The 27,475-nt window shown below is 41.1% G+C and overlaps 1 protein-coding gene across 1 annotated transcript; it reads left to right on the forward strand.

The window, feature by feature from the left end:
* polr1f (RNA polymerase I subunit F) lies at nt 1-24,541 on the forward strand. The gene is made up of 4 exons (XM_068009164.1): nt 1-232; nt 12,632-12,773; nt 14,481-14,683; nt 19,561-24,541. The coding sequence occupies exons 1-4, from the start codon at nt 12-14 to the stop codon at nt 19,952-19,954; spliced, it is 960 nt and encodes a 319-aa protein (XP_067865265.1). The 5' UTR covers nt 1-11; the 3' UTR covers nt 19,955-24,541.
* The last annotated feature ends 2,934 nt before the right edge of the window (nt 24,542-27,475 follow it).

The following is a 27,475-nucleotide window of genomic DNA, read 5'->3' on the forward strand; positions in this document are numbered from 1 at the left end:
GCTCCGGCAGCATGGCGAACTCAGTGGGAGCGGGAGAGGCTGAGAGTTCGGCTTCTGGACTTAGCCAGCAGCTCTCCTTTAGCCAGGCCTGTTCTCTAATAAAGAACCCGTACTCGTGCCTGGTGCTGGACACCTGCAGGAGGCACATCGCCCTTTCCCCCATGTACCTGAAGCGGCAGAGATCAGGCATCGAGAGGCAGCTTCGAACTGAGCTGCTCAGGTTCTCCGAGAGGTGAGGGAGGGGGTTGGGGTGGAGGTGATTGGTGGGGGGCGGGGAGGAGAGGGGCTCGGATGGCGGCAGAGGCGGTGGGAAGGAGGGTAGGGGAGGTGGAGAGGGGGGGGGCATGTTGTCGATGCACATACCCTTTTCTGTAGATTGGCATGTGTGATGTTGGGGACCTCAGGAGGAGACTGAAATACATCATCCACGGAGCACTTCTAGTTAAAGATGATTGTGAGTGCTGCAGTCTTGTCATTTTTATTCTCATGCTGGGCTATGCTGTTGAGTTTGGGATGTTCATGGACACCACCCCTTCCCCCCCCCCCCCCCCCGCCAAACACCATTGGTTGTTAATTTTACACCACCATTCATGACTGGATGTGGTAGGACTGCAGAACTTTACTTTGATCCATTGGTTGTGGGATTGCATTGCTCTGACCTGATGGTTAGCAGGCATGTGTTGTAGTTTCACCAGGTTGGCATCTTATTTTTAGGGATGTCTAGTACTGCTCCTGGTATGCTTTTCATTCTTCATTGAACCAGGATTGGTCTCCTGGCTTGATGGTACAGTGAAGAAGATGCTGGGCCATGAGGTTACAGATTGCAGGGGGGTACAATTCTGCTGCTGATAGCCCACAGCGCCTTGCATATGCCTAGTTTTGCACTGCCAGATGTGTTCTGAATCTATCCCATATAGTACAGTGGTAGTGTCGCACAACATGATGGAAGGTGTCCTCCATGTGAAGCCAGGCCATCCTTTCCACGAGGACTGTGTAATGGTCACTCCTACCAATACTGTCATGGACAGATGCATCTGTGACAAACAGATTGGTGAGGACGAGGTGAAGTAGGTTTTTGCCTCGTTTCCTCACCACCAGCTGCAAACCCAGTCTGGCAGCTGTGTCCTTCAGGAGTCGCCAGCTCTGTCAGTAGTGGTGCTACCAAGTCACACTTGGTGATGGGTAATTAAGGCACTCATCCAGAGTACATTCAGTGGCCTTGCAAGTGGTGTTCAACATGGAGGAGTGCTAATTCATCGGCTGAGGTAGGTAATTAGCAGGAGGATTCCTTTCCGTTGTTTGACCTTGTGCCATGATTCTTCATGGGGTCCAGAGTCAATGTTGAGGATTCCTAGGTCCACTCCCTCCCGACTGTATACCACTCTGCCGCCATCTCTCCTGTGGTGGGAAAAGATGTACCGATGATGGCGATGGAGGAGTCTGAGATTTTGGCTGATGGGTCTGATTCTGTGAGTATTAGCTGTTGCCTGACTAGTCAGTGGGATAGCTGTCCCAATTTTGACGCCAGTCTCCAGATGTTAGTGAGGAGAACTTTGCAGGGTCAACTGGGCAGGGTGTGTCTTTGTCATAACTGAATCCAACGACAAGGTTGATGCTGGGTGGTCTGTTTTTTTTAATGAAATGTTTTGATACAACTGACTGACTATTTTCAAAGGGCAGTTAAGAGTCAACCCCATATTGCTGTTGGTCTATGCTCTCGTATAGGCCAGACTGAGTAAGGCCAGCAGGTTTCCTTCTCTAAAAGACATTAGTGACCCAGGTTGGTTTTTATGGCATTCCAATAGCTTCATGGTCACCATTACTGATGACTCGCTTTCTTTACAAGATTTATTTAATTAACTGAATTTAGATTCACAAACTCATGGCGGAATTTGAACTTGCATCTCTGGCTGATTAGTCCAGGCCTCTGGATTACAAGTGTAGTAACATAACAGCTGTGCTTCCTTACCTGTGTATTTTCACAGCAAAACACAATCCTGTTATTTTGTGCCACCTTTAGTACTGTTCACTCCATTTTCTTCAATCACATTTCCTCTACTGTCACCTTGGGGCAGTACTCCTGCACATTATCCTATACTGTCCCATTGTAGTCATTACTGCCTCTGTTTCTTCTCTCATCTTCACCACCTCCATGCTTCAGGTTCCACACTTGGTCCCCTCTTATCTACGTTAGCCCTTGGTGATCTCAACAGCTTGCATGTGTGCAGCTGACATTTAGCTGCCACTACCTGGTCTGTTGCTCAATTATCATATTGCTTTTCTACTTCTAATCTCCCATGGCTTCCTGCAGGTCAACATTGATACTGAAACCATATGATTTTATTTGGTTCTCACCACCTTTGTAGTCTGGGTCTAACGCCATGGCTCATTCAGCTGCCCTCCCAAGGTGAACAGAGTGGTTCACAGTTATAGCATTCTATTTGATTCTGAGCTGAACTTTAAATTCAATATTAAGACCACCACCACCTTGCAGCTGCAGAATGTTGTCTGCTTACACCATTATCATGCTGCACTGCTGCTGAACCACGAACCCCTTATTCATGCCTCCACTATCTTGATTGATAGCGCCCTTGCTATATTTGACAATTGCCTCCTTGAACTTAATATGTTTGGCCAGGGCTCTCACCCATTTAATGTCCCACACACTCATTACTTCTGCATTTTCCAAGCTCTACTGGCTCTGTGTCCAGTGAGGAAGTGATGCTTCAGTTCTCCAGAGCCTTGGTCAAACCCCATTTGGAGTACTGCATTCAGGTTTGGGCACTGAACCTCAGGAAAGATATAAAAGCAAAATACTGCGGATGCTGGAAATCTGAAACAAAAACAAGAAATGCTGGAATCACTCAGCAGGTCTGGCAGCATCTGTGGAAAGCGAAGCAGAGTTAACGTTTCGGGTCAGTGACCCTTCTTCGGAACCCTTTCTCAGGAAAGATATATTGGTCTTGGAGGTAGTACAGCGTATATTCACCTGATTTACTGGAACTTAAAGGATTAAATTTTGAAGACAGACTGCATAAAATTAGAAGGTTGAGGACTAATCTAATTGAGGTATTTAAGTTAATAATGGGGTTTGATAGGGTAGATAGAAATAAACTATTTCCTCTGGGAGAATCCAGGACAAGGGGGTATAATAAAATCAGAGCTGGATCATTTAGAAATGAAATCAGGATGTGCTTTCTTACTCAAAGGGTAGTGGAAATTTGAAACTTGTTTCCTAAAATGCTCTTGATGCTGGGTAAATTGAAATGTGCAACAATTAAAAATTTTTGTTTGGTAAGGGATATGAATCAAAGTTGGGTACATGGAGTTGAGGTACAGATCAACTATCAAAAATTTTAAAGAGTACATCATGCTGACTTGTATTTTTTTGAAGAGGTGACTAAACAGTGGGCAGGGGAATGCCTATGGATCTTATTCATGTGGACTTCTAGAAGGCATTAGTCCGTCATAGCGAGAAATACAAAAATGGACTATAAAAGCTTCTATAGGTATATATGAAGGAAAAGATTAGCAAAGACAAGTGAGGGTCCATTACGAGCACTGAATGGCAGAGAAACTAAACAAATACTTTGTGTCTGTCTTCACGGAGGAAAATACTAAAAACCTCCCAGAAATAATGGAGAATCAAGGGACTAGTGTAAACGAGGAACTGCAAGATATTAATATTAAAAAAAACTAGAGAAATTAATGGAACTTAAAGTAGATAAATCCCCTGGACCTGTGATCTACATCCCAGAGTGTTGAAAGAGGTGGCTGTAGAGATAGTAGATGTATTGGTGGTCATCTTTCAGAATTCTATAGAGTCTGGAATGGTTCCTGCAGATTGGACGGTGGCAAATGCAACCCCACTATTTAAGAAAGGAGGGAGAGAGAAAACCTGTTAGTCTAATATCAGTTATAGGGAAAATTCTAGAATCTATAATGAAGAATGCGATAATGGGTTACTTAGAAAATAATGGTAGGATTGGGCAGAGTCAACATGGATTTATGAAAGGGAAATCATGTTTAACAAACCTGTTGGGAGTTTTTTGAGGATGTAACTAGCAGAATAAATAAGGGGGAACCGGTGGATGTGGTATATTTAGATTTTCAGAAAACTTTTGATGTCCTACACAATAGATTAGTAAACAAAACTAGAGCACTTGGGATTGGCGTGAATATACTGGCATGGATTGAGAACTGGTTAACGGACAGAAAAGAGAGAGTAGGAATAAATGGGTCATTTTCGGATTGGCAGGCTGTGACTAGTGGGGCACCGCAAGAATAAGTGCTTGGGCCCCAGCTATTCACAGTCTATACCATAACATGATAGAATTCTTCATTGAAGATGGAGAGTGAAGTAGTTGAATCCGAAACTCGGGTCCTGAACCTAAATAAAGGAATCTGCAAAGGTATGAGGTGTGAGTTGGCTATGGTTGATTGGGGAACTTTACTAAAAAGGTTGACAGTGGATAGGCAATGGATAATATTTAAAGAACGTGTGCATGAATTACAACAATTATTTATTCGTGTCTGGCGCAAAAATAAAACCGGAAAGGTGGCTCAATCGTGGCTTACAAATAAAAATTCGGAATAGTATTAAATCCAAAGGGGAGGCAGATAAAATTGCCAGAAAAAGCAGCAAGTCTGAGGATTGGGATCAGTTTAGAATTCAGCAAAGGAGGACAAAGAGGTTGATTATGTGGGGGAAATAGAGTATGAGAGTAAACTTGCGGGGAACATAAAAACTGACTGTAAAAGCTTCTATAAATATGTGAAGAGAAAAAGATGAGTGAAGAGAAATGTAGGTCCCTCAGTCAAACGGGGGAAATTATAATGGGGAACAAAGAAATGGCAGAACAATTAAACACATACTTTGGTTCTGTCTTCACAAAGGAAGACACAAATAACTTCCCAGAAATGTTAGGGAACCAAGGGTCTAATGAGAGGGAGGAACTGAAGGAAATCAGTATTAGTAAAAAAAAAAAAAGTGCTAGGGAAATTAATGGGGTTAAAGGCTGACAAATCCCCAGGGCCTGATCTACATCCCAGAGTACTAAAGGAAGTGGCCCTGGAAATAGTGGATGCATTGGTGGTCATATTCCAAATATTTTTAGACTCTGGAGCAGTTCCTACAGATTGGAGGGTTGCAAATGTAACCCCACTATTTAACAAAGGAGGGAGATAAAAAAACAGGGAATTACAGACCAGTTGGCCTTACATCAGTAGTGGAGAAAATGCTAGAGTCTATTATAAAGGATGTGATAGAACACCTGGAAAGCATAAACCGGATTGGACAAAGTCAGCATGGGTTTACGAAAGGGAAAACATGCTTAACAAATCTTCTGGAGTTTTTTGAGGATGTAACTAGTAGAATAGATAAGGGAGAACCAGTGGATGTGGTGTATTTGGATTTTCAGAAGGCTTTTGATAAGGTACCGCATAAGAGGTTAGTATGCAAAATTAAAGCACATGGGATTGCAGGTAATATACTGACATGGATTGAGAATTGGTTGACAGACAGGAAACAGAGTAGGAATAAACAGGTCTTTTTCCAGGTGGCGGGCAGTGACTAGTGGGATACCACAGGGATCAGTGCCTGGACCCCAGCTATTCATAATATATATTAATGACTTGGGTGAGGGAACTAAGTGTGACATTTCCAAGTTTTCAGGCGACACAGAGCTAGGGGGGAGTGTGAGCTGTGAGGAGGATGCAGAGAGGTTCCAATGTGATTTGGACAAGTTGGGTGAGTGGGCAAATGCATGGCAGATGCAGTATAACGTGGTTAAATGTGAGGTTATTCACTTTGGTTGTTAAAAACAGAAAGGCAGATTATTATCTGAATGGTGATAGATTGGGAAAGGGGAGGTGCAACGAGACCTGGGTGTTCTTGGACTGTGAAAGCAAGCATGCAGGTGCAGCAAGCAGGTAGGAAGGCAAATGGTATGTTGGCCTTCATTGCAAGAGGACTTGAGTACAGGAGCAACGATGTCATACTGCAGTTATACAGCGCCTTGGTGAGACCACATCTGGAGTATTTTGTGCAGTTTAAGTCTCATTATCTGAGGAAGGATGTTTATTGCCATGGAGGGAGTGCAAAGAAGATTTACTAGACTGGTTCCTGGGATGGCAGGATTGACATAGAGATTAGGTTGACTAGGCCTATATTCACTAGAGTTCAGAAGAATGAGAGGGGGTTCTCATAGAAACCTATAAAATTCTAACAGGACTAGACAGGCTAGATGCAGGGAAGATGTTCCCGATGTCTGGGAGTCCAGAACCAGGGGTCACAGTCTCAGGATACGAGGTATGGCATTTAGAACCGAGATGAGGAGAAATTTCTTCACTCAGAGGGTGGTGAACCTGTGGCATTCTCTACTGCAGAAGGCAGTGGAGGCCAAGTCATTAAATAATTAAATATATTCAATAAGGAGATAATATATTCATGCCACTGGGATCAAGGGATATGGGAAGAAAGTGGGAACAGGGCACTGAATTAGATGATCAGCCTGATCTTTTTTGAAGGGCGGAGCAGGCCCAAAGGGCCGAATGACCTACTCCTAGTTTCTGTGTTTCAATGATTTGGATGTGGGGATTAAATGCAATATTTCCAAGTTTGCAGATGACACAACTAGGTAGATGTGTGAGTTGTGAGGAGGATGCAAAGATGTTTCAAGTGGATTTGGAGAGACTAAGCAAGTGGGCAAAAATTTGGCAGATGGAATACAATGTGGAGAAATGTGAGGTTATCCACTTTGGTGGGAAAAAAGAGAAACAGTGTATTTCTTAAATGATGTGAGGCTACTAAGTGTTGAGCTTCAAAGGGACTTGGGTGTCCTTGTTCATGAGTCACAAAGCTAACATGCAGGCACAGCAAGTAATTAAGAAGGCAAATGGTATGTTGCCCTTCATTACAAGAAGATTTGAGGAAAGGAGTAAAGATGTCTTACTGCAGTTATATTGAGACCGCACCTGGAGTATTGTGTGCAATTTTGGTCTCCTTCCCTAACAAAAGATATACTTGTCATTGAGGGAGTGCAATGAAGGTTCACCAAACTAATTCCTGGGATGGAAGGATTGTCCTATGAGGAGAGATCAAATAGTCTGGGCCTTTATTCTCTGGAGTTTAGAAGAATGAGAGCTGATCTCATTCAAACATACAAAATTCTTACAGGGCTGGACCGGGTAGATGCAGGAAGGGTGCTTTCTCTGGCTGGGGAGTCCAGAACTGGGGACACAGTCTCAGAATAAGAGTTAGGCCATTTAGGACTGAGATGAGGAGGAATTTCTTCACTCAGGGTGGTGAATCTTCAGAATTCTCTGCCCCAGAGGGCTGTGGAGGCTCAGTCATTGAGTATGTTCAAGACTGAGATCAATAGATTTCCACATATTAAAAACATGAAGGGTTACAGGGATAGTACAGGAAAATGGTGTTGAAGTAGAAGATCAGCTGTGATATCATTGGCCATCTCCTATTTCTTGTGTTCTTGTGAAATTGTTAGCTACAGTTGAAACTCGTGGAATTGAAGGTCAATTATTGGCTTAGTTCGGAAATTGGCTGAGTGGACGAAGACAGAGTTGTGATAACGAGCAGGTACTCTAATTGGCAGGATGTGACTAATGGTATCTGCAAGGATCTGTGTTGGGGCCTCAACTATTCATATTTATTAATGTCTTTAGATGATGGGATGGGAAAACCACACAGCCAGGTTTGCTGATGACACAAAGATCGGTATTGTAAGCAGTGTAGATTGAAGCATAAAATTACAATAAGATACTGATAGATTGAGTGAATGGGCAAAACTGGCAAATGGGTTTCAGTGTAGACAGATGTGAGGCCATCTGCTTTGGACTTAAAAAGGATAGAACAGACTACTTTCTAAATGGTGTAAAGCTAGAAACAGTGGAGGTCCAAAGAAACTTAAGGGTCCGTGGCATCGATAGTTAAATCTCAACAGGTACAGAAAGTAATCAAAAAGGCTAATGGAATGTGAGCCTTTAAGTCTAATACAAGAGGATAGAAGTCATGCTTTAGCTGTGCAAAGCCCTGGCTCAACCACACCTTAGGCAAGATAATTTGGCCTTAGAAGGAGCACAGTGTAGATTTACCAGAATGATACCTGAATTCCAAGAGTTAAATTACGAGGAGAGTTTACATAAACGAGGGTTGTATTCCCTGGAATTCAGAAGGTTAAGTGGGGTGGGGGGGGGGAGGAATTTGATTAAAAGTTTCAAGATATTAAGGGGAACAGATAAGGTAGGTAGAGAGAAACTATTTCTGCTGATTGGGGAGTCTAGGACTCGGAGGCATAGTCTAAAAATTAGATCTAGACCTTTCAGGAGTGAAATTGGGAAACACTTCTGCATGCAAAGGATGGCAGGTTGATAGGTAAATTGGCCATTAGCAATTGTCCCTAGTATAGGTAGGTGGTAGGGAAATATAGGGACAGGTGGGGATGTGGTAGGAATATGGAATTAGTGTAGGATTAGTATAAATGGGTGGTGATGGTCGGCACAGACTCGGTGGGCCGAAGGGCCTGTTTCAGTGCTGTATCTCTAAACTAAACATATAAGTTTGGAACTCTGTTCAACAAATGGCATTTGATGACAGCTAGATCAACTGATTTTAAAACTGAGATTGCTGGATTTTTGTTCCAGATCAGCCGTGATCTCATTGAATGGCAGAACAGACTCGAGAGGCAAAATGATCTGTTACTGTTCTTATTTCCAGCCTGATTGCCACCAAGCCTCCCCTGCTCCCTGGGTTTGACCCTTGGTTTTCACTAGATCTGCTGCGCCACATCTTGCAAGTGCAACACACACCCAAAGATCTGAGCCTGTCCTTAGCTTCTGGAGACGGTCAGCTAATGAAGTATCAACTTAAAGGAGTAATGACTTGCTCTTTTTTCATAGATAATGTTTAAATAACAAAATTGCAGAATTTCTGTCTTTATTTATAATTGTTCACTAGACCCTAAGACTAGATTGATGCCTTGAAGTCAGTTTCTAATTGTTGGGGTTCATAAAATACATATTTTTTATATCTATAGTTTTATTCTTGTCAGCCATTGCTTTCTTGCAGCAGTTGTCAGTGCACTGATATTAATACAAGGTTGATATTATAGTGTTTTCATTTTTGGAGATATTCAATGATGTGAGGATCATGTCCATATCAGAACTGTGAAGTTACTCAAATGATGTAACCCAAGAGTGAAAGTTGAACAGATTATATTTAATCTGATTAAATTATTATTTTTTTTTGTCAGCCTTGCTTTAGTGCTAGCACTCTGGTCTCTGAGTTGCACAGTTGTGGGATCAAGCCGCACTCCAGAGACTTGCACACCCAATGTAGGTGAGAGTGACTGCTCTTAACATCAAGGTAGCACTTGACCGAGTATGGCATCAAGGAGCCCTAGCAAAACAGGAGTCAATGGAAATCGGGCAAAACTCTCTGCTGGTTGGAATTGTAACTAGCACAAAGGAAGATGGTTGTGTTTATTGGAGGTCAATCATCTCCATCCCAGGACATCACTGCAGGAGTTCCTCAGGGTTGTGTCCAAGGCCCAAGCATCTTCAGCTACTTCATCAATGACCTTCTCTCCATCATAAGGTCAGAAGTGGGGATGTTCGCTGATGATTGCACAATGTTCAGCACCATTCGTGACCCCTCAGATACTGAAGCAGCCCGTGTCCAGATGCAGCAAGACCTGGACAATATCCAGGCTTGAGCTGATAAGTGGCAAGTAACATTTGTGCCGCACAAGTGCCAGACAATGACCATCGCAGAAGAGAGAATCTAACCATCTCCCCTTGATGTTCAATGGCATTACCATAAGTGAATTCCCCACTATCAACATCCTGGGGGTGACCATTGACCAGAAACTGAACTGGACCAGCCACACACATGCTGTGTCTACAAGAGCAGGTCAGAGGCTAGGAACTCTGCGGCAAGTAACTCGCCATTTGTATCCCCAATGTCTGTCCACCATCTACAAGGCACAAATCATGAGAGTGATGAAATACTCTCCACTTGCCTGGATGGGTGCAACTCCAACAACACTCAAGAAGCTTGGCACCATCCAGAACAAAGCAGCCCACTTGATTGGTACCCTATTCACCACCTTCAACATTCACTCCCGTCATCACCGATGCACAGTGGCAGCAGTGTATACCACCTATAAGATACACTGCAGCAACTCACCAAGGCTCCTTTAACAGCACCTTCCAAACCCTCCACCACCTAGAAGGATAAGGGCAGCAGATGCATGGGAACACCACCACCTGCAAGTTCCCCTCCAAGCCACACACCATCCTGACTTGGAACTATATTGCTGTTCCTTCACTGTTGCTGGGTCAAAATCCTGGAACTCCCTTCCTAACAGCACTGTGGGTGTATCTACCCCACATGGACTGCAGCGGTTCAAGAAGGCGGCTCACCACAACCTTCTCAATGGTAATTAGGGATGGGCGATAAATGCTGGCATAGCCAGCGACGTCCACATCCTGCAAACAAATTTTTTTTTAATCTAGCTGACACTGTGCCACAATACTGAGTGAGGTGCAATCCTTCAGATAAGCCATTGTAAAGAGGCCCTCACTGCCCTATCCATTGTATGTAAAAGTATCCGTGGTGCTTTTCAAAGAAATACGGATGTTCACTTGGTGTCCCTCAGCCAATATCACTGAAACAGATTAACCATTCATTTATCTCATTGCTGATTGTTGGACCTTGTGCACAAATTGACTGCTGCATTCCCTGCATTACAGCAGTGGCTCTAATTAAAAGTACTTCATTGACAGAAGGGCACTCGACCATCTTGAGATCACTGAAGGCACTATATAAATATAAGCTCTTTTTTGCTTGCTTTCCTTTCCTTTCCCCTTTCCTTTCCTTCCTCCTTTCCTTTCTTCTTTCTTTCCTTCCTTTCCTTCCTCCTTCCTTTCCTTCCTCCTTCCTTTCCTTCCTCCTTCCTTTCCTTCCTTTCCTTCCTTCCTTTCCCTTCCTTCCTTTCCCTTCCTTCCTTTCCCTTCCTTCCTTTCCCTTCCTTCCTTTCCCTTCCTTCCTTTCCCTTCCTTCCTTTCCCTTCCTTCCTTTCCCTTCCCTCCTTTCCCTTCCTTCCTTTCCCTTCCTTCCTTTCCCTTCCTTCCTTTCCTTTCCTTTCCTTCCCCTCCCCTTGGGAATCAACTGTTCATTTTCCAGTTGGAAAAATAAGAAGTGATTCACGTTTTGATTTCCTTTTGGTGTAGACATCACATGGATATCTGCAGCTGGGGAAAAAACCAAAGTGCCATAAAATTGCTCCTACGATCTGTGCTGCATATGTTATAATTAGATATATGAAGTTAATTAAAAGGCAGTAATTTTATCTTCGGTTCACATAATTATTCAAGATCACGAGTTTCAATTTTGTGGTTTCTGATCTCATCTGGAACCCTTAATAAAATGATTGCCTGTAAGTAAGCCTATGATTCTATTCGCTATATAATTCACATCAATTTTTAATTAGATGTGGCTCAGTGGATAAAGACATCGCCCGATTTAGTATTAAACTACCAAACACAAGATCCAGGTGTGATTCCCAGTCTGTATTGAGTTAACTGCTCAGCAGGAAACTGTACAGTTGGCCCATTACTCCTAATCAAGAGAGGGCAAAAAAGTAACATTGCTGAAGAAGGCCAGTATGTAAGTGACAGGTCAGTCTGTTATGCCATTCACAGTAGAATAGTCTACAACTGCTCTCTGTCTCCCCTCATGCGATGAGTGGTCACTAGGGTGAAGTAGCATTGGGCTGCCTGGAAATCAGTACACTGTCAGGAGAGATGGAGAAAAAAAATTCTCTTTCTGGAAAACGCACCATTGAATTGGATGCGACATTGCATCAGTACTGCTTCTTTGTCCCAGAATGTGCCAAAACTGGCAAACTCATTCTCTTGGGTAAGCTGCCCGTAAACATCACCTTGAGACTAGGAGTTAAGCCTGTCACGCTTGCAATTTCAGTCTTGGGTGAACATTTGGAAGTTGGATAGTTTATACTTTAAGATCCATCATGTATGCTGCATCTTCACTCATCTTTCTATTATTTTATAGTAATAGAAAAAATATTTCCAGCAAATTCCATTTTGATAAAATACCTGTTTTTGCTCAGATTGGAATTTTAAATGCATTTTTATACATCAGCTTATAAACACTCATTGTAGTTATACAATTATTGTGTATATTAAGTTTTTAACCTATGAGATTCTGAGAATTGCTAAAAATAGAGACATATTGTTGAAGCTTTTCATCTTGCACTCATCAGGACAATATGCAAGAATAACCAATGTAAGGGAAAACAACAGCTTGTACTGCATGAGAAGAGAGTGCTGATTGGTTGGCAAGTGAACTCTGATTGGTAGAAGCGTTGCCATGGAGAATGCACCAGTTTACGGTGACTGACAGTTAACTGCCAAGCTTTGTTAAAATTTAAACCAGGCAACTTGACTCTGGTCAAGGTATTGTTGCCCTGGGGAATGAACCAGCGAATGGCTGTCACTTATTTTGTTCAGCTGAAACAGGCACAATGTGTGTACGTTTGTTTCTATCAAATTCTGTTGGAATGATTGTATAACCTCTTAACATATTTGTTAGTTTGCAGGGTGTCCCAATTGCTTACGATAAAGTCAGATTAGTTGGTGAATTAGGTGACATCTATGATGATCAAGGATATATACATCTCAACATTGAAGCAGACTTTGTTATCTTCAGGCCTAAAACTGGACAGAAGCTGGTGGTAAGTTTGTTTCATTGAGGAGAGGGGGAAAAAAGTTTGAGAAGGGAACATGTTGCAGGCAGTGAGAAAACAAAGGCTAAGATAGTATGGATGTAAGGAATTTTTTTAAAAACCTCTTACTTGAGAACAAAATTTGGAATTATTGGCCTTCAGCAAGGCCAGATATTGACAAGAAAATAGGTTTTATGCATAGACTGTCATCACAATGAGTTAATACTAAAATACAAGCACCTGTATTCGAGGTTGTCTAAGTGTTATCGGAACACAAGTGTTAGACAAGGTTGTGAGAAGGATTGAAGATGTTTAGGATGCTTGAGCACAGCTTCAGTCCTGTGCTGAGTATAGGAATATAATGTGTGGAATGAGACCTATTGGGGTTAGATAATGCGAGAATGATACCCTAGATTTTTCCTGCTTAACCACCTGCGGGCTTAACATAGAACCACCATTTTGAAGTCCTGTCGCTCAAATCATTTGTCTCCCATCAGGAGATGAAGTCAGTTGAGAATGCATAACCATGCAGCTGGTTCATTGAAAGGAGTGATTCAATTTGATAAATGGGCTTTTCTCATTGAATAAATATGCATTGTAATATTTTGTTAATTGCAGTTTGGTGGGTCAGTACATTCGTGCACCAAGATTCTGGAATAGAGATAGAGGATTTCCTACTGCATTTTGACTTGAAATTAGTCCAACAGCTCCTATTCATATAAAGGGAAGCATAGTTTCAGGCAAATGCAGTGTAAATCTCACTCACTTCCTAGTGGCTAGTTTAAGACCAGAGGCAAAAATATGGAAACATGTCTGCTGCCTTTCTGTTTGGGGAACGTTACAGGCAAAGGGTTTTAAGAAGGTGGAAAAAAAGTCACTCAAAATTAAACTGCGGTAAAGAGAATTTGTTTGTTTAAAAAAAAAGGCGGCCTTGTATCACGTGCATTATTTTTTATGGCTTACTGATTTTTCAGGATATGGACTTAATGTTAACATGCATAGTTTTTGAGGGAATACACATTACATAGAATTGGAATAGTAAGTCTGGTGATGACACAAAAAATGAGGATGATAGTTTCAGCTGCAGAAGGACTGAGGCAGAGGTGAAGGCCAGCAATGTTAGAGATAGAAGTAGGCGGTATTTGTGTTGGCAAATGCTTGGGGTTGAAAAGGATGCCAAGATTGTTAACAGTCTGTTCAGCTTGAGGCAATTGTTGAGGATGAGGTTGGTGAGAGGACAGAGTTTGTACTGGGGGCTGAAGATGATTTCTTTCGTCTCCCCAATATTTAACTGGAGAAAATTGAGGCTCATCCAAGTCTGGATCTTGGCATTTTGTCCAGTTTGTAAATATGAATATGCTTGTCTTAAAGTCAAAAAAAATTCAAACAAATATTTAAAACAAAATGATTTGTTCTGCAGCTGATATAGCCTTTAATTTTTCCAGGGAACTACTGCCACTTTCCACCAGAAGGGCAGAATGATCTGGGTCGTAGGTTTTCAGAAGCACTATCAAACTATTAAGGATATAGTGAGTGCCAGTGCCTTTTAAAAAGGAACATAAAGCCACAAGCTTTTTTATTGCTCCTTAGAATATGCGGTTGGCAGCATAAGTTAGTTCTGGTCTATTTTAAAATCACAATTGTTATCATTTGTACAATGATTTTAATATGCATGAGGGCAATAGGTTAATCACTTGGTGTACTGAACTTTTTCAGGGTGTTGTGAATAAAGTTGCTCCAAGTCATCTAGGTTGTCTGGTGCATGGGTGTTTTAATGCTTCGATACCCAAGCCACATCATGCAAATGGAATTTGGCCAGGTTTTGCAGTAACTGTGGGAGATAGCCTGAAGTTTGAAGTTCTGCAGCTGGATGCTGATGTCGCTGGCGTACTGTGCATTCGGGGACAGTTGGATAAAAGGTAACTACACTAAGTTATTTAGTGATGAAATATCGTTTGAGAATTGAATGGGAGGATGCTATTGCTACTGTGATTGATGTAAATTTTGACTGAGTTTTCAATGCAGATCCGACTTGGCACATAGGACCTTGTAATTTGGGTAAATCATTGGGCTGACATTCCTTTGAGTGAAAACTGGGAGAATGTCTGCTTTTCACCATAATTAATGACCTGATAACAAAAATGCGTTCTCAGAAATGCCACTTTGCAAAGCTGCAACTTTCTGCAATTTCATTAGGTCGTTAAGTACAGCGAGCGGGCATTCTCGCCTTTTTTTTGTTTTGCTGTGGAATTTCACCCTTCTCATACAATTGCAAAACTTTTATTAAACTATTGAGGGTGATTATAATTTCATCAACCCCATAGTCCATGGCTTTATATGCAACCAGTGTGAATGCAAAATCCAAAATTCGACAAATGCATAAAAAATCTAGGTCATTAAAATTAATTTGCACCTTATGTGGTAATGTAAACTCCACAAGACACATGCATATCTATCAGCTCTGTTGGATTTGTTTTCATAGCTTCATAAGGCAGTTAGAAATTGTACACTCTAAGGTATCTGGATTCAAAACTTAGTGCCACGTTGCTAATGAGAAGCAAAATACTGCAAATACTGGAAATCTGAAATAACACAAAATGCTAGAAATACTCAACAGGTCAGGCAGAATCTATGGAGAGCGAAACAGAGTTTATCTTTCAGGTCGATGGCTTTTCGTCAGAACTGGAACAAGTTAGAGAATTAACAGGTTTTAAGCAAGTACCGAGGCAGGTAAAAGGTGGGGGAGAACAACAGGGAAGGGCTGATTACAGGTTGGAAGACGGGCGAAATTAAATGGCAAGCGAAGATGGTGCAAGGCAAAAGGGGATGGTAATAGGACAAGCAAAGAAAGAAAAGATCGGTCTAGGGGGAGGTGTAAATAGAAATAGCAGAGTCATCAACAGCTGTCATTGGAAAAAAATGGGGGCAGAGGTTATGATCCGAAATTGCTGAACTCATTGTTGAGTCCAGAAGCCTGTAAAGTGCCCAATTGAAAGATGAGGTGCTTTGAGCTTCATTGGAACAGTGAAGGCTAAGACCAGGTCTGCGGCAGGTGGTGAGGGAACCAATGAGGGAAAATATACTTGACTTCCTCCTCATAAAATCTGCCTGTCGCAGATGCATTTGTCCATGACAGTATTGTAAGGAGTGACCGCCGCACAGTCCTTGTGGAGGCAAAGTCCTGTCTTCACATTGAGGATACCCTCCATCATGCTGTGTGGCATTACCACTGTTCTAAATGGAATAGATTTCAAACAGATCTAGCAATGCAAAACTGGACATCCATGAGGCACTGTGGGCCAGCAGCAGAATTGTACTTGACCACAATCTGTAACCTCATGGCCTGGCCCCACTCTACCATTACCATCAAGCTGGAGGACCAACCCTAGTTCAATGAAGAGTGTAGGAGGGAATGCCAGGATTAGCACAAGGCATGCCTCAAAATGAGGTGTCAACCTGTTGAAGCTACAATGCAGGGCAACTTGCGTGCCAAACAGCATAAGCAGAATCTCTACACACAAGCAAAAAGCAAGAGAGACAGAAAAAGAGGAGGGCAATTGCCACTGAATAATTGAACATTCAGTTAAATTAATCTTCATTGTAAGGTCTGTACAAGCTTTGAAAGATCAATTTATATCTCCTTTTTATGGCTTGCAGCTCAATTACTAGTATCTAGATTCATTATGAAATGGCTGTTCTCCTTGGTATAAGACTAAGTGATATACTGTTTATTATGAAATGATTTCAGTCCATTGCAGAAGATATAAAATAATACCCTTACACAATTTTGATGTTGTACCGAACAAGCTTTTTTATTTGCTTCATACACACATCTGTTACTGATTTAAGATTGGTAAATACTGTTGTTGAAAAGAAGGACCATATCTTTTATGAAATCATCTGATCAAAATGAATTGAAAGAGACTTGTGTGATAATGTTTTATTCTGATATAGCCCTAAATGGATAATTTCATGCCCATTAAAAACCATACAACAAGATTAAGAATGTAACAAGAAATAAGAGCAGGAGTAGGCAGCCAAAAGGCCCCTTGAGCCTGTTCTGCCATTCAATAAGATCATGGCTAATCTGATCTTGACCTCAACTCCACTTTCCTGCCTGTTCCCCATAACCCTTGACTCCCCTATAGTTCATGAATCTGTCTAGCTCAACCTTGAATATATTCAGTGACTCAGCCTCCACAGCTCTGTGGGGTAGAGAATTCCAAAGATTCACGATCCTGAGTGAAGAAATTATCTGTCTTAAATGGGAAACCCCATAATCTGAAACTGTGCCCCCTAGTTCTGGGTTTCCCCATGAGAGGAAACATCCTCTCAGCATCTACCCTGTCAGGTCCCTGCAAGATCGTATTTGTTTCAATAAGATCAGCTCTCATTCTTCTAAACTCCAAAGGCCCAACCAGCTCAACCTTTCCTCATAAGACAACACCTTCATCCCAGGAATCAGCCTAGCGAATCTTCTCTGAACTGCCTCAAATGCAAGTGTATCCCTCCTTAAATAAAGAGACTAAAACTGTACGCAATACTCTACATGTAGTCTCACCAACGCCCTGCACATTTGTAGCAAGACTTCCCTACTTTTATACTCCACCCCTCTTGCAATAAAAGCCAACATTCCATTTGCTATGCTGATTACTTGCTGTACCTAGAAGCATAGAATAGTTACATCACAGAAGTCCATTCAACTGTCATTGAGCCTGCTGTCTAAGAACATCTCAGCTGGTCCCACTCCACTGCCTTTTCCCCAAAGCCCTGCAAATTTTTTCGCTTCAAACAATGATACAGTTCCCTTTTGAAAGCCACACTCTCAGGCAATGCATTCCAGATCCTAATCACTTATTGCCAGGAAAATCTTTCCTTGTGTTGCCTCTGGTTCTTTTGCCAATCATTAATTAGTGTCCTCTGGTTCTTGACCCTTCTGCCAATGGAACCAGTTAATCCCTATTTACTTTGTCCAGACCCCTCATAATTTTGAACACCTCTCTACCAAATCTCGTCAACCTTCACTAAGGAGAACGGCTCCAGCTTTGCCAGCCTATCCACGTAACTGAAGTGTCTTATGTCTAGAATCATTCTCATAAATCAGTATTTTATAGAGGTTCACCATAACTTTCTTGCTTTTGTATTCTGTCTCGCTATTGATAAAGCCCACGATCCTGTATGTCTTATTAACCACTTTCTCAACCTACCCTGCTACCTTCAACGATTTGTGCAGCTCCCTCTGCTCCTGCATCTCCTTTAAAATTGTATTCTTTATTTTATATTGCCTCTCCTCGTGCTTCCTACCAAAATGTATCACTTCACACTTCTTTGCTTTAAATTTTATTTGCCATGTGTCTGTCCATTCCAGTAGCCTGTCTGTGTCCTTTTGAAGCCCATCAGTGTCCTCCTTAGCTCACAGTACTTACAAATTTTGTATCATCTGCAAATTTTGAAATTGTGCCCTGCACACCCAAGTCTAGGTCATTAATAAAGAATAAAAAAAACAGTGGTTCTAATACCGACCCCTAGGTAACCCCACTATATAGCTTGCTCCTGTCTGAAAAATAACCGTTTACCAGTATTCTTCCTGTTACTCAGCCAACTTCGTATCCATGCTGCCACTGTCGCTTTTATTCCATGGGTTTCAACTTTATTGACAAGCCTGTTATGTGGCACTTTATCAAACACCATTTGGAAGCCCATGTACACCATATCAACCGTATTACCCTCATCAACCCTCTCTGTTACCTCATTGAAAAACTCAATCAAATCAGTTAAATGTGATTTGCCCTTAATAAATCTGTGTTGGCTTTCCTTAATTTATCTGCATTTGTCCAATTGACTGCTAATTTTGTTTCTGGTTATCTTTTCTAAAAGCTTTCCCGCCATTGAGGTTAAACTTACTAGCCTGTAGTTGTTGGGTTTATCCTTGCACACCACCTATCTTTGTATCATCAAATTTGGTTAAAATACACTTGGTCCTTTCATCCAAGTCATTAATGAAGATTGTAAATAGTTGAGTTTAAATATAAATTGCCGCTATTAATGACACATATACTGATGACTGGGGTGCGGTAGTATATTGGACCAATAATCTCGAGGCCTGGGCTAATAATTTAGAAAGCACAAGTTCAAAACCCACCATGGCAATTTGAGAATTTTATTTGTTTTCTTTAAAGAAATAGAACCTGTATCAATGAAAGTGACCATGAAGCTGTCATATTGTAAAAGTCAAATTTATTTACTAATGTCTCTCACCTGTGTGGTTGACTCTTAACTGCCTTCTGAAGTATGCCAGACTATTGCTCAATGGTTTGAGAAGCAGATGCACAGCCACTTTCTCAGTACATATAGGGATGAGCAATAATCACTGGCCTTGCCTGTAGAGAATGAATTTAAAAAGAAACAAACACTTTTTTTAATTGCCAATGGGAAAAAGTTGCATTCTGAAGGATTTGGATATGGACAATGCATGTTATAAGCTGTGCAACAAAGATTCAACAGAATGCTAACAAGTTCAGAACCCAAGATTCAAAATAGACTCTATCTGTTATGCTATAGAGTTTGTCATTGGCTCATTTGGTTTAACCATATGGAAACTATTTAATTCCAGTATATTGAACATATGCTATAACGGGCCCCATGCTAGTCATGGAACAAAGCCAATGAGAGCTCAGAAACTTGGATAAGTTTACTTATTGTCACATGACTGAGTTATGCTCAAAACCCAAAAATGTTGGTCTCAGTATTGATTTATTTGGTGTATACTTAAACGATTTGTTGCTTTAAATCTCAGTGTTCAGGCAGCATATGGTGTGGATTCTGAAGAACCGCTGGAAAAGAATAGTGATCAAAATGATGAGATAGCAAGTAAGAAGAAAAAGAAAAAAAGGCATAAAGGTGAAAAATGTGTCAGAGAAGGGACAACTGAAGAGGCCGTGAGCTGTGAGATTTCAGATGAGAGTCTTCACAAAGATGGAATGGGAAATACTAAAATAATTTCAGACAGTAACAAATTCAAAAAAAGAAAGCGGAAGACTGTGCAACTTAATACCGACACTGAAATCCATGGAAGGGATGACTGTGATTACCACAGTGACAAAGCAATTAAAAAAAAGAAAAGAAAATTATCTGAGGGTGATTCAGAACCCACTAATTGTACAAAAGAACCAAAATGCAAAAAAAAGTGATTTCAAGAAAAAATATATGCACAGTAGTTTAAAAACTGCTTCATCAAACTACTGTAGAGGTGCCTTAGCACCTCCATGGAAATGTGACAAAGGAAGACCATTTCATTCTGATAACACAAATGTCCTCTGGAATGCTGTTATTATACTTGGATAAATTAAAACTGTTTTGTTATGTCTGCAGCTGCAGCATCATCTTACTAGCCTATTCATAAAGTTTAAAGTTGCGTAATATGAAGTATTTATACCATGCATCTGCTTGCTGCTATTACTGTTTCAAACACAAGAAACCAAGTTTGCTAAAATATGGGAACCAAAGGCTGTTGGGAATTTAATTGGAAAACTGCATATCACTGCAGAAGCTTCCTGTGCCCTGCATTTTTGTTTTGGGATTCACTCTATCATACCATTCCCTTATGCCAGGTTGGAACTGTTGTGCTGAAACAAGTATTAACCATTCTACACAAAAATACAGAATTTCTTTGCTGCAGCAATGTTTGTGCTACAAATAAAGGGCCATTTAGCTTGTGCTGTCAGGATGGATGTTGAGAAAATGATCTAGTGTGATTTTCATAGTTATTGGATTGTGACTGAGGAAAAATTATTAAAAACCAGCTGCATGTTCACTCTCCTTGTGCTGCTGCAGTTGGTAGTCTTTGCACTATATATTTTACAAGTAAATTTGTGGTTTAACTATTTTAAGAATAGTTAATTTATCATCCATACTTTAGTTTCCTCTTTAAAAATTGTCTCTGAGGCTTCAGTTTGCTAGCACATTTTATTCAATAGTTTCATCCAGTAATTCTGAACCCACTGTACATCACTGCATGTAACATCTTATCAAAGAAAACATTTTTGTTAATGCTTAAAATATCTGAATGTTTGTAGAAAGTAGAAGACTGGGACAGTGCTTTCTACATTAGCACAGTATTCCAAGATATCTTGCAATAGAGAAAGGAATCACCAGTACGCCAGTAAACGTTATTGTCTACTGGAAACGACTTTCACACTGATATTCTTTCTCTTCCTACCTTTAAAGCACCCTTAACTGCTAGTTAAGGTTTTAGTTAGTATTGCTTGCCCTGTTCTATACATTGGCTCTTTACTGAGTTCCTTTCAAAAACCAATAATGTACAGTGAAACTATGTGTGAGTTATGTACATTGTGGCCTTTTTTTTATTACCATGATTTTAATTTTGTTTAAAGTCTGTATTGAATAGTTATTTTGCTGTCTGATTACAATCATATGAACCAGGTAAAGCAGTATTTGCTTAGTATTGTCGCTCATATTTTAGTATATTCGAACTAATGTGCGGTAGCCAGTATACTTTATATGGAGTTAAATGTGTTGTGGTACTTGTAAATTGCTTTAAATTGTTTTCCATCACCACCACTGACAGACATGTAACCATTACCTCACCCAAAAGTTTCGAAGGTAAAAACAAATTAATAGTAGTATGGTTTTTTTCACAGTGCATGTAGAGATGTTACAAAGATGTACGTGCCAACCATATCGGTTTGCCAGAATCCCAGTGCAGTTACTGCTGTGCTCAAGGTATTAATAAGCAAAAGGTTTAGTTATAACTTGTAAGAGACAGGTGACCACAAAAATTGAGATATGCACCTCAACCTTTTAATTTGTTGAGCTATAGTACATGTATCTAAGCTAGATAAATAATTTTTTTTTCAATTGTGATTAACAGCAATAATCAATGTGACCTGTAAAAATGTGTGCATTGCTGAGACTTTCATAATTTCCACCATTAAACTACACGCAACTTTTCAGTACATTAAATAAGTATTAATATATTGAGCAGAATTGTATGCAGTGATGCATATGTGACACTTGACTATACAAGGTCCTGGTTATACTTTTAGCTCTGCTGAGACTTTGCATCGGACTGACAATTTATTCCTCAGTGTTTCGAATAGCTGCTCTAATTGTTGTTAATGCACCTGTTGCATTTTTTTGGCAGTTGGTACATGATATAATTTGTGACCATGTGATGTAAATCCTGCCAAGGCTCAAGCCAACTCTTGGAATCAAGAAGTGATGAATTTTACTTCAGGCTTGCAGAAGAGTGCTTAGTGGAGAACAACAGACTGATAGAAATGAGATGGCAGTCCTCAACAGGCTAAAAGGACTCAAGACTTAAATCCCTAGAAACAGTGCTTAAGGAAACTAGGGAAGACATTTGTGAGGTGTTAGCAATCATCTGGAGAGTGTGAAACTCCCAGTTGCACTATCTCCTTCACATCTTTTCTGACAGCCACCTTCCATACCAGTGCTTACAATATCTATTTTCTTCCTCAACTGAAGATTCTTCTCCACAGTGGTTGACAGGGTCCTTGACCATTTCCATACCATTTCCCACATATCTACTCTTTGCCCCTTCCCCTCCCTCCCAGAACCAGCATAGGGTTCTCCTTGTACTTGCCTTCCATCCCACCAGTCTCTGCGTTCAACAGATCATCCTCTGTCACTTACAACGCAATGCCACCACTAAACCCATCTTCCCCTCAGTTCCCCTTTCAGCATTCTGAAATAACTGTTCCCTCTGACACCCTGGTCTTCCCCTTCTCGTGGCACCTTCCATGCAAGTCTAGGAGAAGCAATGCCTGCCTTATACGTCCTCTCCATCATCTAGGGTCTGAAACACTCCTTCCAGGTGAAACAGCAATATTCTTGTACTTTTAATTTATGATAATGTATTTGCTTTTCATGATATGGTATCAACTACACTCGGGTGACCAAATACAGATTGGGTGACTGCTTTGCAGAGCACCTCTGTCCAGTTCCCAAGCTACTGGTCACCTGTAAATTTAATTTTCCACCCCGCTCTGACCTCTGTCCTTGGCTCCCTACACCATTGCAATGAAACTCAAAATAAGCTTGAGGAAATCACCTAATCTTTCAATTAGGCACTTTACAACCTTCTGGACTTAACATTGAGTTCAACAATTTAAGATCATAACCTCTGCCCTCAGTTTTCTGGACAACAGCTGTTGGTAATTTTGCTTTTCTCATTTACACCTCCCCCAGACCCATCTTTTGTTTCGTTCCTTGTCCCATTGTCATCTTTTTTGCACCATTATCCCTTTTGCCATTTAATCTCTCCTGCCTTCCACTCTATAAAATACCTTACCCTTTTGTTCTATCCCCTCCCACCCCTTCCCTACTGCTGTACTTACTTGAAGCCTGCTACATTTTCTTGAACTTTTTTCCAGTTTTGATGTAAGGTTATCAACCCTGAAATGTTGACTCTTTCCACAGATGCTGTCTGACCTACTGAGTGATTTCAGCATTTTCTGTTTTTACATTAGGAGCGGTTCATTGGATATTCGGCAAATATAGTGCCCATATTTAAAGACGATAACTAAGCAGGCATAGGCAACTATAGATCCTTCATTGTTACTTCAATCCTGTGTAAAATAACTGAATTGATTTTCGGATGTAAATTTGAGTAGCTTTATGGGGATGGTGTGTTGTAAAGTGCTAATTATGAACACATCCATAAGTACGTTTAGCTGGTCTGTAATTGGGTAGGAAGTCTTCCAGGGTAGATGTCTTATAATCACACATCTGGTATATAGTCCCATTATTCTTCAGTTACTTGAATAATATGTGAAGTTTTTGACTTAAAACCACAGATTCAATTCTAGGTGCTTCTTAAAAAAACAAATACCCTTCAGTCATTGATTAACATTGAAAGATAATAGCTAACAAGTTCTTGAAATCAGGGTGTCTGAACCTGTAACTTTAGGGCTGCACACAACCCACACACCTTGACAATCTGGCCATTGAAGACCAGGCAACTGGATCCTATTTGCACGTGCATTTCTTTGTTCTGTTTGTTCTGGACAGTTGGAAACGTTTAAAGCAGTGTTTTCTCACCAGTAAATAAATTCTGATCAGCCCACTGAAGAGTTGTTTAACATTGGTAACTTTAGATATCTGCAGATTAACAGAAACATGAGTTCAAGTTTCTTATGTCTCCCCCTCCAGTGTGACTCCATGATATACACACATGTAGCCCATGAAGGTACAAATCTGAACACCCCCTTTCAAAGCAACTGTCGGGAGTTTTTCCATCAATCTACACAGATCAATTGACATTTATGAACAATTATTTCTGTAATGCTCTTACTCAATGACCACGGGCATGGTTCTTTGTATCCATGGGGATGCTTTGATAGGTATGTAATTTCTACTTAATTTAGTGAATCCAAACATCATAGCAGACTATGAATAACTTCTCAATTGGCTTCCTGCCCTTATTACTTGCTAGTTTGTCTTGCATTCTTATGTCTATTGGCACTTAAACAATTAACAACATAGGACCCCCTCTAAACTAACGTGTCATGAATTAGTAATGCATCTCTAAAATTGGTGGTGTATTCAAACCTTTCCGTACCAGATGTTGGAGTCAGTGAAGAGCAGTTAATAGGTTATAGAAATAAATCAGCATGTTTGCTTCTGTTGATGAGCTTTATAGGTGGCAGCTAATTTGGCTTATGACATTCTAGAAGGCAACATATTTATAAAGTCCCAATCACTGCTTGGCAATCAGCAAGAATGCAGGGGCAATAGCCAAAGTGTCATTTAAATCTTGGCTTACCTTGTATATCCAGGACTAACATTGGATGTATCTTTAACACATTCTAACGTCTGTGTCTTGTGTAGTTGCCTTTCCATCTGGCACAATGGCACCCTTCAATTAAAGTCTATAACATCCAGCATGTACTTATTTCTGGCTTCAATGTACTGAAAATTAATCTTTCTAGAAAACATTCATCTCAAAACCTACCGAAAAAAAAATCAGCTTTTTTCTGAAACCTCATTTTGACAAACCATGTTTGACCTGAAATATGTGGAACACATTCAGTTTATCACTTCAGGCAATCTGTTGATCATAGCCAATAGATTTGTCTAAATTATTTGAAGAGCTACAATTTAGCTGTACAAATACGTATTTGAAATTGTCATCAAGTTAACTTTCTAAATGAAGCTCCTACTAGTACTTGCAGTGGGTATATTAGTATGGTGGCACACTATTACCAATAATAATTTTGAGGATTTTAATACAAGTTGATTTTTTGTGGCATTTTTCATAAAGGAGAATTTGGGTAGGACAGAGCACAGAAATTGAAGGGATGCGTTTACAGATGGTTCGGCACATTTTTAAAAAATATTTAAAATGGCCAAAAATAAACACCAATGTAACAACCTTTCCATGGAGTTGGCATACTTGACTCCAATGGATATAAAAATTGGAAGGGATGCAAATTCACTATCACCTATTTTACTCAAGCACACAGTCAGGATCTACCCAACTATCTTTGCATTAGTGTGTGTGGAAGCAGACAGTTTGCCTGATGGGTTTATTTACAATGTGACCATACCCTGCATAAGTCTGACAAGAATACTAAACAATATAAATTGTGAAAGCTTGCATTTCAATGAATGCACATAACATATATTTTGTGTTCAGTGACAGCTGTGTAGGGCCAGCTTGGATATGAAATTGGGAGAATGTTATGAGTGACAGTGTCAGTTGTAGGTTACAGTGGGAATAAGTTTGAGCAAGGATCAGGTCTGAGAACAGAGATTGTCCTGAAATGCCAGACAGCTAATAATTTGCATAACATCTGCTTCTGTCAGTGATCAACTGATACTGGGACAGTTTGACATCCTTCTCAAAATTTGCCACCAGGTCCTACTAACAGTGCACTTACCTTTCTGGTTTCATGCAGAACAAGTTTTTTCTCCATCTAACTTCAACCACTGTTTTGATAAGATTTTTTTTTCTTTTCTGCTTTCATTATTTGCCTTTCAGCACTTAACCTTTAATGGAATGCTTAAAGTAATGGTTTTGGGAGTAAATTTATGATAATTGTAAAAATCATTGCAGGAACGGCACCAAGCCTAACTTAGAAAGAGATACGAATCCAGTGAAGCCATTACACAGGGTCCTGCATTCTAAGCACCAAAATCTGCAGGTTTTGGCCAGAATTAAGCAGATGCACGACCAATAGATCAAAGCAAGACTAGCCTTTCCATATCCAATCAAGAATGATGGATGACAACCAGACAACTAACGAGAAGGAGCCTTCATGAATATCACCATCTTCAACTGCGATGAAGCCAAAAGTGCAGAACGGGTGTTCTGCTCAACCTTCCAAAATCCTCACTATCATAGAAACCACTGTCCAGCCAATTTCGTTCACTTCAAGTGACATTAAAAAGTGACTGAGTGTATTGGACAAAGCAAAGAGAATGGACCCTGACAATATCCAGGGTCTGCATATTCTGGCTGCACCAGAAATATAGAGCAGAGGGGATGGAAGCTAGGGCAGTTGCATGCTCCTCTTGCAGGATGTGGGAGGTGAGGGTCACCACTTGTGTCCCTGCTGACTTCACCTGTGAGAAGTGCACCCAACTCCAGCTCCTCGCAGACCGCGTTAGGGAACTGGAGCTGGATGAACTTCGGATCATTCAGGATGCTGAGGGGGTGATAGCGAGCAGTTATAGGGAAGTAGTGACATCTAAGTTACAGGATAAAGGTAGCTGGGTGACCGTCAGGGGAGGGAAAGGGAATAGGCGCACAGTGCAGGGATCCCCTATGGCCGTTCCCCTCAATAATACGTATACCGTTTTGGATATGGTTTGGGGGGGACCTACCAGAGGAAAGCCACAGTGGCCAGGTCTCTGGCACTGAGCCTGGCTCAGTGGCTCAGAAGGGAAGGGGGGAGAATAGGAGAATGATAGTGATAGGAGATTCAATGGTTAGAGGAACAGACAGGAGATTCTGTGGTCGCGAACAAGACTCCCGGATGGTATGTTGCCTCCTGGGTGCCAGGGTCAGGGATGTTTCGGATCGAGTCCACAGGATTCTTAAGGGGGAGGGGGAGCAGCCAGAGGTCGTGGTACATATCGGTACCAATGACATAGCTAGGAAAAGGGATGAGGACCTGAAAAGCGAATATAGGGAGTTAGGTTGGAAGCTGAAGGGCAGGATGAGCAGAGTAGTAATCTCAGGATTGTTACCGGTGCCACGTGCTAGTGAGGCTAGAAACAAGGAGCGAGTGCAGCTGAACACGTGGCTACAGAACTGGTATAGGAGGGAGGGATTCAGATATGTGGATCATTGGGATACCTTCTGGGGAAGGTGGGACCTGTACAAGAAGGACGGGTTGCATCTGAACTGGAGGGGCACCAATATCCTGGGCGGGAGGTTTGCTAGAGCTCTTCGGGAGGGTTTAAACTAGTTTGGCAGGGGGATGGGAACCGGAGCTACGGATCAGTGGATGGGGTAGCTGTTGAACAGGCAGATACCGAGTGCAGAAAGTCTGTGAGGAAGGTTAGACAATTGACACCACAAAGTTGCAGCCAGTATGAAGGGTTCAAGTGTGTCTATTTTAACGCCAGAAGTGTCAGAAATAAGGGTGATGAACTTAGAGTATGGATCAGTACTTGGAGCTACGATGTTGTGGCCATTACGGAGACGTGGATAGCACAGGGGC

Source organism: Heterodontus francisci, chromosome 2, assembly GCF_036365525.1.
Source record: "Heterodontus francisci isolate sHetFra1 chromosome 2, sHetFra1.hap1, whole genome shotgun sequence".
NCBI classification, from domain to species: domain Eukaryota; kingdom Metazoa; phylum Chordata; class Chondrichthyes; order Heterodontiformes; family Heterodontidae; genus Heterodontus; species Heterodontus francisci.

Excerpts from the sequence above, each read along its gene's own strand:
- polr1f (XM_068009164.1), top strand. The coding sequence starts at position 12 with ATGGCGAACTCAGTGGGAGCGGGAGAGGCTGAGAGTTCGGCTTCTGGA. Across the intron at positions 12,774-14,480 it reads AAACTGGACAGAAGCTGGTG|GGTGTTGTGAATAAAGTTGC; the intron begins GTAAGTTTGTTT and ends GAACTTTTTCAG. Across the intron at positions 14,684-19,560 it reads CGGGGACAGTTGGATAAAAG|TGTTCAGGCAGCATATGGTG; the intron begins GTAACTACACTA and ends TTTAAATCTCAG.